Genomic DNA, 14152 nt, shown 5'->3' with positions numbered 1-14152 from the left:
CATGAATTGTATCTCTGAGAACGAGGAGGTCAAATTAGTACGATGACTGAGGTGCTGATGGCATACTCGGCACATTTTTCCCCAAAGGTAAGTGTTTAATTCTGGTGGAAGGCACTTGCATGTCTGAGGTACAACGGTCACAGATGAGGAGGGTGCTGGTTCAGATAAAAAAGGCTCCCTGAGGTCAGAGGTGCTTATTCACATTGCGAAACGCTTAGAAACGTGTGAAAAATCAAGCTTCAGTTTTAACTCGGGTTAGAAAGGGCGGAAGCTGCAGGAGTATTTTTTCGTGATAACGTAGCTATGAAGCAACAGAATGCAGCTTTGAAGTTCCTTATGTGTCTGCCAACTTCCATTTCAGAAAATTGGATTATAATTTTGGTATTTTTTTTCCTCCAAGTCCAAACAAACTCTGCATGCTTCAAATTTAATAAACACTTTCTCACATTGAAGATCTCTGTTTCGACAAACCACCTTTGCAATTAAGTAGGAAAGAAGAATTGCCCCTAAGTGACAGAAAATAAGTAATTTTAGACTTTTCAGTTTCAAGGCACATATATTTTCATTTAAACATGGATTTTTTTTTTTATTACAGCTTCTGGGCCAGTTATCTAATTTATCCTTGTCTGAATTGATGATAAAACTGTTCATGTCATAGTGTTCAGCTACACCTTTTGCTTAGTCCTGTTTTCACCAACAAAATGCTAAAACAAGATGTACTTCATCCCCATAGAAATTTGACCGTAATCAAGTTTCATTTTTAATTCAGGACAGAAATTCATCTATAAATTGTTTTGCATAACACAGTTATGAGGCAATAGAACATAATTGTAAAGACACTGTGAAAGACGTCAACAAATACCCTCCAAATCACAATAAAAATTATAGCAAAGTCCAACTATTTTGTGATACTGTAAACGTTGATATACATAATCTACAAGATTATGTGATAGAAAATCTTCTAGGAATGGGAGGGTATTTCAAAAGTATTGAACACTAAACAAAATCATTGTACTTATTAGAGGTATAGGTCTAGGAAGGTGAGAAAAGGCAGAACTTTTTGTTTCTGTGTGAAAAGGCTTGACCCTTTGTACCACTTCAATCAAGGGAAATTAGCAAAGTATTTTATCCTAGTCTCATCCCGTAACCCAGAACAATTACTTTCACTGAAGCTTTGGGAAAATGAGTTATTTGGTGCACCTAAAGTGAATATAGACTTTCACTTTCCCAAGATATTACAAGAAAAATACTTGATGGCAGAGCGATGAAGTAGCATTGAGCCTCCTTTGGGGACCTGGGAATATCTTATTTACATAACTCTGATTTATTAGTACTCTTTGTCAGAAGAAACCTGCAGCACTTGTGCTGATTATTTTTTTGGTGACTGTAGATCAAAATAGCGTGGCTCTGCTCGTGCAGGTGTTGGTGAATATATCACACAGGATCATTTCCTGTTGCAGCGGACTGGAAATAAAAATAATACCTGGTACAAAAGGTGTATCTGTAAATGTAAATGCACTCTTCAGGAAAATGCCATGACAATATCTGAGCATTACAGCCTTTGCTGATCAGACTTCGTTTTTCTGTGGCATTTCTCCTCTTTGTAATGTGTTTCAGCATTTAGTTAGCCATCTTTTTTTAAAAAAAAAATTTAAGCAGAGCTAGTTTGAGCATAAAGATCAGAAAACAGGATTTGTCCTTGTCAGTAATCTAATCAGTTTGCAGCTGTTGTACGGTCACGATGTAATTCTTGAGGGGAAATTCAATTAATAATTATATTTAGGAGACAGCTGGAGATAACAGCTATCAGTACGACTGATAGTTATCACATATCCATCTCAAGCTTTATCCTACACCCACAGGCCAGTGGCAGCACCAGGCACTGCTGAGCTCTGCTTGCCTGACTAGCGTTATTATTTCAAATAAGCCTCTTAGCCACACAATCTGCTATCAAACTCTGTGCCTAATTGTCTCCATCATAACTCCGTCCCCACGGTACAGTCATTTTTTGGGTGAGGAGCAGCATTCGATTCTCTTCCTGCTCTCGAGAACAGCTGGAAGGTGAATGTTTTTATCCTGAATTACGTGTTCGCATGGCGAAAGCTTTACGAAACGTTGTTTTAACAAACCGCAAAGCCACAGAAAGTGAACTCTGAACTCGAGCAGGAGTCACGGCCTTTCCGCCACACCGGCTGCCCAAACGGCCGCCCTGTGCCTGCGCCCGCCCTTTCCCCCGCGGCTCCCCGAGCCTGCCGAGGGCTCCCCCAGCACCGCGGAACTACGGGGCACGGCGAGCGAGTCCCCGCACGCCCCCACCTCCCCTCAGCCCGGCCCGAGGAGAAACGCCCCGTTTGTGTGTGTATGTGGGGGGGGTCACCCGGTATCACGGGGCGGGGGCCCGGCGCTGCCCTCAGCCCCCGCCTTCCGCCGCCGCGCCGGAAGTGAGCGGGGAGGCGCGGGCGGGCGTTCGCTCCCCGGCCGTTCCGCGCTGTGTCGTCACGGCGCGCCGCGGGCTGAGCGCCGGGGGCCGGGCCGGGCCGGGCGCGCAGCCGGGGCGGCGGCGGGGCGCGGAGAAGCGCAGCGCCGGCCATGGCGGCGCCGCCGCCGCCGCCGCAGAAGGAGATCATCTACAACAAGCTGCTGCCCTACGGGGAGCGCCTGGAGGCCGAGGCCGCCCGCTTCCTGGCGCGGATCAAAGAGAACCTGGCCCGGGCCGTGCAGCTCCAGGAGCTGTGGCCCGGGGGGCTCTTCTGGACCAGGAAGCTCTCGACGTGAGTGCCCGAAGCGGTCCTTCCCCCTTCCCCGGGGCTGGGAGGGCTCCGTCGGCGCCGGGACGGGGCGGTGGTGTCGCGCCCGGGGTTAAGGCGCCTCGGAGCGGGGGCCTGCGGGATCAGAGGGGGCGAAGCCGGGACGCCGGGCTCGTCCCTGTCCCGCGGGGCCGCCCCGGGGCCGGTGGGGCTGTTGGGGAGCGCGGCGGAAGGCAGGCTCGCCTCATAACGGTTCCTCCCGGCGCCGCTTAGTCAGAGCGGAGCGGGCACCGGCTGCCCCGCGGCTCGGCTGGGGATCGGGCAGGGCTGCGGGCAGGCGCCGGGGCCGCTCCGCCGAGCTCCCCGGCCCAGCGCTGGCCGGCCCGGCCGGCAACTAGGCGTCAGCCCGTGTCTTACACAAGGCCCGCGAGTGCTTCGACGTAGGAAACGGGGACAAAGGTGGCTTCGTTTCCAGAAGCTCGCCTGTCATCTCTGAAAACTTCATAGGAGCGAGCTCTTGCGGGTTTGTTTGGTTTTGTTGGGTGGTTTTTGATGCATACTTGACCACCTGTTCCACCTCTTGCCTTTTTAAGTAAGTTGTGTAAGACACCATCTCCACGTAACTTAGGCTGTAGGAACATGAAGTCTTTCTCAAGACAGGCTGTTTGTTAGTTCAGTGCTAGCAGGATTAAATTCTGGCTTAATGCTGCGTAAACACCGCTGGTGCCCTTGGTATCTTGCCTGTGCTGTGGCACGGTGTAGTTTATGCTGATGTTGGCTCTGCTGTGTGTGCGGGCGAGGTGTTTTTAATACAGATAAAAACACGGGGGCTTCGTAGATTGCACCAAGTAGAACATAGGTTTCTCTTAGTGAATTTTACAAAGCCTACTTAACCCTTTTTTCTTAATAGCCACTGTTTTGGACACTCCAGCACTGAAAATGGCATCATATGACAATGACTCCTGTAGCTTCAATCAGTAAACCATGTTTCTGTGGATGTTTATCAGGTTGTTTTGCTGCATACTCTGTGTGCCTTTGTAAATGGTGTTTCCTCTGTGCTAGAAATTATGGTATATGTGCTTTTTGTACGATTTTGAGATCTTCACTTACAATTTTCCTCCTTACATATTTTTCTAATATATTAATTGGGAATTTAGTATATATTTGGCATTCAAATCTGTTTGATATGTATGTATTGAAATGGAAGTGTCTTTGTATTTGCCAAGAGGCATTCTTAGATAGAATTACAGTGATGGTTGCAAAATGACTCACGTGTTTGAGTTATGTGACAGTTTGAACCTGCTTGGAACCAGTTCAGTACTGTTTCCCTCTTCCCCCCCCAGCCATCTGCTAGCTCATACTGGTTTCGGTGGTACCTGTTGCCTTTGTACTTGTGGTAAAACTTCGTATACTAAGAAGTTGAAATAAACTGTAGCAGTTCTCACTACGAGAAATATAAGTATTAGCTAAATGTGGCAGATGAGTCCTTTGAAAATGTGCAGGGTTGTGTTGGAATCGCCCTATTACTCCCTCTGTGAATTGCAATTACTGTTACCAGTTTAGGCTTCAGGGCAGTGAATTTCGCCTGTTGAGAGCTGCTGTATGAATCACAGAAAGGGCAGGAGGCGCTCATTTGTGGTTTCCCACCTACTCTTTGAAGTTTGAATTTATTGTGTGTGTGACTTGTGTGATGCCTGTTAGTCCCAAGATTTCTTTGTGGCATATTATATGCAGCAAGCCTCTGAACGTGTTTGGATGTAGGCAGGGAAGGCAACAGCGGGCTTTGTTTAAAAATAAGCTTGTGTACTTAACGTGAGAGATGTTTTGCTGCTTAGTTTAACTTAACAAAGTACTTCTGTGGGATGAAACACGTTAATAAAAGTTTAGGCCTAGATGAACACGTCCCACCATATGGTGTTCTGATGTCATATCTGAGTAAAATTATAGGATAAATGAATATAAAGTTTTGCTGTCTGTTGGTAGTGGGTGATTTATCTCCAACTCAGCTTACTATCTTTTCCTCTGCTGACCAGCTACAGTAAATAGCACATTTGATGGCAAAAAAAAATGCCCAGAATCTTCATAATGATATGATCACTGCTTAGCTTTGTTGCAAATGCCTGAATTACAAAAACCAGTATTCTCACAATATTCTGTGATATAATTTATAATTGAGAAGAGTGGCTGACATGTCTTTTAATCTATTTCTTGTACAGATACAAATGTTAATACAAACATCGTAATGTGTACATATATATAAATGAATAAAGAAAAAAATACGTGTGGGTTATATACTTGCATAGTTACACCTCCCCAGGTACTCAGCTTTGTACATAAAGCCTGTAGCGTACGAAGAATGAAAGTGAAACTCAGGTCTTTTTCTGAACTAAAATTTTGAGTATCAGTTACTGTTTCATGACGACAGCTGAACCTGAGACCTTGTATTTCTTCTACTCCCAACAGCTGAAAACATGACTTGCACATAGTTATCTTAAGAGCAGCTGTTTCAGCTGTCTGATGTCATGAACTGAGTAGGGGGGGAAAAAAGCAAAATTGGATATCTGTACACTGATTTGCGTAATTATTTTATGCATAATTTTTAGTGATGTGAACTGGTTCTTTGGGATGCATGCACAGAGTGTGGTGAGAGGACTTTCTGTCCTGTGAAGACAGGAGCAGTGCAGTTACTTAAGTAACTTTGGACTTAGTGGGACTTCTTACGCAAGTAAAACTGCTTGCCTGAAAGACTGGCATTTAAATCTGTAACCACTACCCCAAGATTCCTCCAACTTTGCCTAGGAAAATCTGTATCTTATAAAACACTAAATCAGTTGTGAAAGCAGAAGACTGAATCTCAGTTGTGTAACTTGCTACAGCGTGTAGGGAAAAAGCAGGTTGCATCAAAATCATTTGCTTAAATGGATTTACGTCATACGCTTTTATGGTCTCTGGGTCAAAAATAGGTTGCTGTTTCAATTTTTCCCTCTTTCATGTTTTACATAGAAACGTGGTGCATACTTGTTTTTTTTTAAAGCTTTTTTTTTAGAACATAGCCTGTAAATGAGCGTATTAGTATGACTTGAACATTTAATAGTTACTGTACATGTAGTTGACTCTGCATTCTGGAAAACACACAAATGTCTCTGTGCTTTCTGCTTCAGTAGGCGAGGGTAGGGTTTTTGGAGCTGCGGGACACAGTTTCTGTTCCTGACAATGTTCTATGTGCTTGTCAGGTCGAGGTGTGTTACAAAATGACATCTAACTGTCTTGCTGTAAGGTGTGGAAAAAATGCAGCTCAACTGTTTTGAGTTAGAATGACAGGACACAAAGTTACAGTGAGGATGAGAACATCTCAGTGGGGCTTTGCTGAAGTATTTTAATCACTATTGCATTTAAATCTTGTTTTATGTCTGTTTCCTCTCTCATCTTTATCAGAGAAATATAAGCTTTTGGATGCATAAGGGATGTGTGTGTGTACTGTGTACATGTACATGTGATTTAAATAGTCTTGTTGAGCATGATTCATTGTTTTTCATATCATTTGTCAAAAACTGAGTTTTAGAGCAATCATAATCCTGTCCTGCGTGTTAGAAAATGAAAACAGATAGCTAGGACTTTAGGAGAGTGCTCTATTCAGCTTTGAAAGTGAAGCAATTTTTAACAGTAGCAGAGCAGCCAACTTTCTAGGGCAATTTAGGATGTCCACTTGATACGATAGTACGTTTCCTAAAAATAGGTCTATTGTGATTGTGGAGTGAGAGATTGGATACCTAATACTTTTAGAATAGGGAATTGGCTTCTTGGTTCCAATTTTTTCTTTTTTTTGCATCTCCAGAGACCCTGGACTCTGTGCAGAAAGCATAGAGCTGCAAACAGAATTTTTGCTTCCTAATCATATTTTTTAGGTTGAGTGGGTAGGTTTTGTTGGGTTTTTTTCTGTCCACATAGCTGAACTTCAGATTGGAACCCAGTGGACCTGCAGGATGAAGGACGATTTATTTATCCTTTTTGCAGTTGAGTTTGAGAGCTCATAAAGCCTTTGATGGTTCTCTTAAGGAGGAATCAAGAGGGAAGTGGAATTAAGATTTCAAGAATCATTGCAATATAGTATTACCTGCCTTAATATAAGAAGTCTTATTTTTTTGTTTTGGATTAAGGCAAATAATTGAAGGTTTTAAAATCTGCCTCCCCCCCTACATAAAGAAGCTGTAAATAAGGGAGCAATTTGGCATCCAGTTCTGCTTCTTGGGCGTTGTGACATCTTTGTGTTGAGTACGTTTCTGTGTACTTTACTCCTCCTGTTTCTTAATTAAACAGCATTTTGTATAATAGAACTGCTGTTAGCAAATGTCAGGGAAGGTAACCAGCCAAACATTTTATTTTTTGTGATATATAGCAACGCTGACAGATTAATTGGATTTCTTACCTAGTGTTTCTTTGTAGTTAAAACTTATTTTTCAGGCTTCTGCAGTTTCCTTTTTTTAATCACACATGAAGAAATGAAACCAGTATTCTTTGTTACTTTATGCCTAGCATTCTGGGACTGGAGAAGTACGTGCAAGTGCATGTGACTGAAGGATAATGAAATGGAAGTTATTAAAGGTTAAACTTTATTTCAGAACCCTCTGTTCCACAGTGAAGTGAGCCTTTGGTGTTGCTGTTTTCCTTCCCAGATGTGTACTGTCACGAGAAGTACAAGCACTCTTGTAGGCAAACTCCTGTAAAGTTTGGTCATTGCATCAAACACTGTCTTGCCCTTTTATTAAATAGTAAGTGAAGATTAAGGGAAATGACCTGGGTGGGAGTGACAGGACTGTGTGGCTGGTTGTCTCTCTCATGGTTATATTAAACGCCTCTGACTTGCCTGTACAGCCTAGCAGACTGTTTTCAAGGCACGTGCTCTTCCTTTGAGAGTCTGGGAATAGCTCTTATGCCTGCTTATGAAATGTTTGTGTTGTCCTGATTGTTACCCCATTTATCTTGAAAAAGCTTCCAGACTTTCAAATTGGGTTCTTCCCATACAATGTATGAGCAATGTATGCTTTTAGAAGGTAAATTATTGCAATTAAAATAAGTATATAACACAATCATGTTATATACTTCTATTAGCCCTCACAAAATCAAGTGCCACCCATTTTTTTTTCTGAGGATTCTTTTTGCACGTCCATTTTATGCATGTGAAAAGTGTAGGTGTTCAGCTGTTGGTGGTGTAATTCTATAGGTAAATAGTGTTTCTGGCCAATCCAGATAATTTAGGTTCCTCTGGTAGACGAGTGGGTTATCCCGTATTTCGTTTGTTTCCTTCTGTACTTGAAATAAAACATGTTGAAATGAGCATTAGTGAAAATACTGCCCATCAAATGTAAAAATCCCCCCTTGAAATCAAAGGGAAAAGAAAAAGAGAAGTGGAAAGAAGTATTGTAGAGTTGGTTGTTTTGTTTTGTTTTCTCCTGAAAACTGGTGATTATTGGGTTGCCAGAGCCCTGCAGCTGCTTCAGTGTGTCTTCAAAAGAAACTGGAGGAAGAAGATCAGAAAAAAATCTTGTGAGGAAAGAGCAAGGGGTCTTAGTATGTGTATATTTAAGGAAACTACCTCCTTTTGGTAAGATTACTAGCTGTGGGTGATCCTGAAAGTTCAGAGGTAATTGTGTTGTAAATTGAGGAACGGGGATGTGGAGAAGTAGGAAAAAAAGTACTCAAGCAGTTGAGTTCAGATCCCGTGTGCTCTTATGTCCTCAATGTCACAGGAGGAGTCAATTTCAGAAACTAAATTCAGGAATCAAGAGAGTTTGTGTTCATTATATCAATAACTGCAAATATTTGCCCCTTTAAAATTACCTAGCCTCTACTGCTTCCAAGTAGGAGTCCTACACAGATGTTTCCTTCCTGATCGCTTCCCGTGGTGGTTCCAGTGTAGGACTCTGCAGTGTGTGCTGCCCTGACTGCCGAATAAGCAGTGTGAGATCTGGCATTCCTCACATTACTGGAACACGCCTTGGTGCTCCGCTGGGGTATATTTAGCAACAAATCAATCCAACCTCTGCTAAATCATAAACAAAAACAGTGAACAGGCTTCTCAAAAAAATTGTTTTATAGGGATTCATGTCTTGTATGCTTTGTCTGACAGCTGCTTGACGGACAGTGCATTAATAAGGTTTGTTATGAATCTTTAAGAATAGTTGGAGCAGTAATAGAGAGGGAAGTGTGCTTCCCAGCTGAGCAGTCATTTATAGTTGTGTGACATGTGACGTGGTGCACTAGAACCTTATGTAGGTTTTGCTGGTGCAGAATATCATTTAAGACTTTAAATGTATTTATTTTTTCAATCTCAGCATGAAAACAGCAAGCACTTTTAGAGTTAGTCCCAATGCATGTACACTTTCTTAAGATAGTAAATACGAGGGATAGCAGTGGGACACGCCACCAGCCAAGCTCAGTGTCTAAAATCAGTTGTTCAGCCTTACTGGAAGCTGTCAGATTTGGACTGTACTGGATACTTTTGTTAGCTTTTGGGTTGTGTCATGCCTCCTTCTTAAAGTGCCCCGGCTGGAAAGGATAAAGTATAATAAGGCTGCTTGTGACAGCTGTGGGTGTGTTTGGGTTTTTTTAAGAGAAATAAATACATGGGGATATGGAAATACTAAATTTAATGGCTAGTACGTTTTGAGCTGAGGTGAAAGAATATGGTCCTTGTTTTTGTGGTGTCTGGTGTGAGCATGAAATTACGCTATTTGTAGAATCTTGGAAGACTCTAAACTCTTCGGTCATTTTTTTCTTTCTGTGGTTAGTTTCTGGTGTCAGTCTTCCTTTGCTATATATCTTCAGGTTCTTATTTGTTGCACTTGTGCACTAGGTTCTACTTATGTTTCATTAAACAGCAAGTCGGGTGAACTCTGGCTTAGGTCTGAGATAAAAGTGAAGTGTTTAAAAATATTGCTGATTCATCTTGTGTTTTGTTTGTAGATACATCCGCTTATATGGGAGAAAATTCAGCAGAGAAGAGCATGTGCTTTTTATCAAACTGTTGTATGAGTTGGTAACAATTCCAAAACTGGAGATCAGCATGATGCAAGGATTTGCGCGCCTGTTGATAAACCTGTTAAAGTAAGTACACGTTTCTGCTGACTGCTGAAACTTTAATCTGTAAGTAGCTGATCACTTGCTTCATGTTGTTATATACATTAATGTACTAGTGTGTTCAATTACAAATTAATTCACTTAATCTCCCCTGTACAGATGATGTTGATTAAAAAGCATTCTCATTATGCGACCATCTTGCCCCTTTCAGAGCTTTAGGAGTGGTATTGAAAGTGAATGTCATTTTTTTTGCCTGTTAGGAACAGAAAACATCTCAGAGAGCCAAGTGTTAAGGTTCAATCTCAAACAGGGAGAAGATGCAGACTGTCTCACAACTTGATAACGTTTATTGCGCTTAATCAGACTTTTCCTGAGGACTTGACAGCTTCTGTTCCTGCAGAAGTGCTGCAGGTGGCTAGCTTTTTCCTTGCCTGACCTTCCTGCAGAGATAAGCATGATTCAGAGCAGTGATCTGAGGTAGTCTGATGTGCAGTGTGTCGATGTAAATGTTTAATCCTAAAGTGCTCATTGTTTTTTTTTCTATTAGGAAAAAAGAACTGCTTTCCAGGGATGATTTAGAGTTACCATGGAGACCGCTTTATGAAATGTTGGAAAGGATATTGTACTCCAAAACAGAACATCTTGGATTAAATTGGTTTCCCAAGTAAGTTTGCATTTTGGAACATCTGATAGGCTGTAAGTACCTGCAATGCTTGAAAGTACTTAGAAATTTGCTTTTAATATCTGGAATTTGATACACAGTAAATATTTTGCTTATATTTTCATGAAGTATGTTTCAGTAATTGCATGCAAGACTGTACTAAATCATATCCTTCTGCCAATGAATTGTGTTTGTGATGTTTCTCTTTATGAATGCAATTGAGTTAATAAAGATGCTGGAAAAGGGGTCTTCATCAGCTTACTTTAGGATGACAACCCACAGTCTGACAGATCTAGTGTTAGATTTTTAACAATATTCAGGTTAAACGTTTACTGTTCAGTTTTGTAGCACAGTAAGGGTTTGGGAAAATAAAAATGGTACTGTTCTTAAAAATATGTACTGCAAGCATTCCCAGTATGTGTTATCTAGGTGTAGATCAGTGTGCATACAAAGAAAAGTAAGTGCCTTCTATAGTAAATACATACAAATATATTCAAAGTGATGATGTGATATGGACAAATCAATGTTTTTCCCAGTTAAGAATTTCAGAAATGTTCTGCTAATTTTAAGAATAAAAACTTTTCTTTGCTTTCTTTGTGCTGCTGATCCTTCCCCATCTGTCAAATTTCCAAAATTACAATTTGCCTAATAATTGCAATTAGAAAAGGTCCTGCTCTGTAAATTACACATTATAAAAGATATTACATGGATAACTCATTATGTTTGTTTGAATTGAAACTTCATATAAAGAAACGCAGGTGAAAATACTTAATTGGCTTTAAAAAATAATTTTCTGTTCAGAGATATTGAAGTACTACCACTGCTTCCTTCTACTGAGTGGAAGATCCTATTGCTGAGAAGTGACGTGGACAGGAAATATATGTAGCCTTGTAACTTGTTATGGAGCATTTCATGCTGAATTTCTCTCATGGAAAAATAATTTTGCTAAATTGCATTATTTTGCTAATTGTAGCTATTACTTGTCAGTGAAAATCCAAAAGAGGAGAGGCTTTTTTAATTGGTTTGTTTTATGCCTATGCCAGCACTTACTGAGCCCGCAGACTTTGGGGATGTTGAGTAGTCACTTTTTATTTACTGTGTGAGAAACGAGCGTAGCGGGGAGGAGACTGCTCCAAGAGGGAAAAGAAGGTTAAGCTGAGAGGAGGTTATCAGTTGTGATGGTCTGTCTGAAACATTTAGCTTTTATTAACTGTTAGATATCACACTCCTTAATAATGCAGTGCGATTTGTTCTCATACGGTGGGGTTTTTTTCTTCACGTCAATTTTGAGGGGTATCTTTTTGGTGGAAGTCAAGATACTTTATAAAGCTGATTGATTTGATTTATAGCTGTTAATTTAACTCCTGTTTTAATTTATTTTTTTTTTTACATTCAGTTCATATCGACCAGGCTTGTCTTCACCTAAAACATTTGTGCTTAATGTATTACATAGGTGGTAAGAATGACTTTTTGTTTTGTTCAGCTCTGGCCGATGTGAATCTTCTGCATGTTCTGTTAGATCGTAACACTTGTCACACAGGTGTAATTTTCTGCATAAATAATTGTATTGGAAAACCAGTGTTAACATGACACCACTGTTTATGAGAATGTCGCACTGTATGTAAACCTTTCTAATTGGGGAACAAGACAGCGTGTGTGAAGTGGCTGATCAAGTGGCTATATGCTAACTAATTTAACCAGCATATATATATTTCAAGGATCAATTGAAAGGTGAATTTGACGTTTGAATAATTGCAGTGTCTGAGTATGGACAGAATCAGCACTGGGGTAGGAGTGCATGTTACCAAGTGTACCTTACTATTAAAAACGATGAAATCATGGAACGTGCTTTAGCAGTGAGGTAATAGGTTCTGGAAAATACACCCAGCAACAACACTGTGGCTGCGAAGTGTGGAACAAAGTTTCTGTATGGGAAGAGTTCAGTGTGAATTTTTGCAGTGAAAACCGTATCAGGAGGTTTGGTGTATATATAAATGCAGAAAACTGGTGTAAGTGGAAGTGAAATTGCAGTGGTTTTTGCTTTGTTTGGGGTTTGTTAGGAAGCAATTTTTAGTTGCACTAACCCAGTGAGAGATTGATATTTGGCTCACCATAGTTAGAAACTCACTAAAATAATTTGTGAAACTATAGCTGGTTGCTCTTTTCATTGTTTTAATTTAAGCTCTTGTAATGGAGTGTCCACTGCAGGCCTAGAATTTCACTTAAGGCCTGGATCTGTCCTGAAAAACTGAAAATTGTGCTTTTACTGCTTTTGATAATGTAAGAATCAGTGTCAATTTATATGTTAATTGTTTTAACTGAAACATGTTTCTCTTTGAAAATGCAGAGGGGAAAAAAAAACAGGTTTACTAATTAATGTGGTCATGTCCTATCCAAAAGAAGAAAATAATTATGCAGTGCCAAAATGATGACTAGTGATAGGATAGGGGTTAATAGTATTTTGGGTGTTTTTTAATATATCCATGTGGCAAGACATAATAATAAACTAATAATACTTCAGGTAATAAGGAGGAACTAAAAGCAAACTGCATGGGATGAGACATTTTCCTTTATATCGTTAAATATGCTGATGTTTCAGTAATTAATAGAAGATACCTTCCAGTGTGAGTGGCTTCATTATCTCTCGATTACAAAGGTTTTAATACCTTATCCAAAGGGTCAGCATTAAATACAAGGACAAGAGTACAAACTACAGCAGGCTGATCCAATGTATGTGGTTTATGTATGTAGTTGTTTGCTGTGGTGCTCTGTGAGTCCATGGCTGGGTTTGGTGGTAGCGTAGTGTAGAGATCAGCAAGTGCAGTCACTGGAGATGGTTTTGAGCAGTTCTGCAGTAATGGATATGCAGAGTCTAACCAAAAGGGGAAGAGAAGCCACTGCTAAAAAGTGTTTGTTCAAAGTGATAATGAAAACGGTAACCAGCAGTCTCTTGTTCTCCCCAGCTGTATTGTCCTGTCCTTTTCTAACTAGTTGTCATCAAACGGGGATCTTACAAGATGTCTTCTGTAGCTGGTCTGTGGTTTAACTGTGTCTTAGATGGAAGTTGCCTTATGTACAAAATTGTCTGCTGTTGTTTTTTTTCTTTCTAGCTTCCATTCTAATTTTGTGATCAGAAGACAGGAGGGGACATCCCTTCAATCTTTCTCCTTTGCTCTCTTCCACTAACAAATGCTGAGATCTGGCTGAAAACTTGAGAATTTGAAAGACTTGTTGATCTCTGGCATCAGTGTTTCTTAAAATTCCTCTGTCCTTCAGGTTCTCCTTAGCAGTAGTTTCCTTCAGGGGAGTGTGATAGTATGGGGATAGCTTTTTTGTTTGTTTTGTCACACAAACATTTTTCATGTTAATCTTTAATGCTCTTAAGGAATGTTGCTGGTTCACGCTTTATTTATCTACTCTTGGAACAACTGTTATCTGTTTTCTAACTCTTTCAAGAACAGTATTCATTTTAACCCAGGATCTTTGAGCTTCTTGCAGAGTTTGATCTTGTTTAATGAATGGTTGGCCATTCCTCTTCAAGTTTTAGGTGTCAGTCAGCTCAGAATTTTCATTCTGGGAGAGGTCATGGATTTACTTTGTCACTGTTGCATAAAATGTACAGAATTTTGCATCTTCTGGAGCGCTGCTTGAACTGAAGTAGTGTTAT

At 40.7% G+C, this 14152-nt stretch overlaps 1 protein-coding gene across 3 annotated transcripts in view; it reads left to right on the top strand.

Moving 5' to 3' along the window:
- The first annotated feature begins 2556 nt into the window (after positions 1-2556).
- Positions 2557-14152, top strand: part of PSME4 (proteasome activator subunit 4) — a 62733-nt gene continuing 51137 nt past the window's right edge. The window contains exons 1-3 of one of the 3 annotated variants that reach the window (XM_068425428.1): positions 2557-2771; positions 9711-9851; positions 10372-10488. In XM_068425428.1, the coding sequence (XP_068281529.1) occupies positions 2590-2771; positions 9711-9851; positions 10372-10488 (440 nt within the window). In that variant the 5' untranslated portion in view covers positions 2557-2589. Of the gene's footprint in view, positions 2772-9710; positions 9852-10371; positions 10489-10513; positions 10521-12449; positions 12495-14152 lie in introns of those variants that run through there. The other 2 variants (XM_068425448.1, XM_068425438.1) reach the window with 2 other exon arrangements.

Source organism: Nyctibius grandis, chromosome 1 (assembly GCF_013368605.1).
Source record: "Nyctibius grandis isolate bNycGra1 chromosome 1, bNycGra1.pri, whole genome shotgun sequence".
NCBI classification, from domain to species: domain Eukaryota; kingdom Metazoa; phylum Chordata; class Aves; order Nyctibiiformes; family Nyctibiidae; genus Nyctibius; species Nyctibius grandis.
The sequence above is the reverse complement of the archived record's forward strand: the minus strand, read 5'-3'. Positions and strand labels throughout refer to the sequence as shown.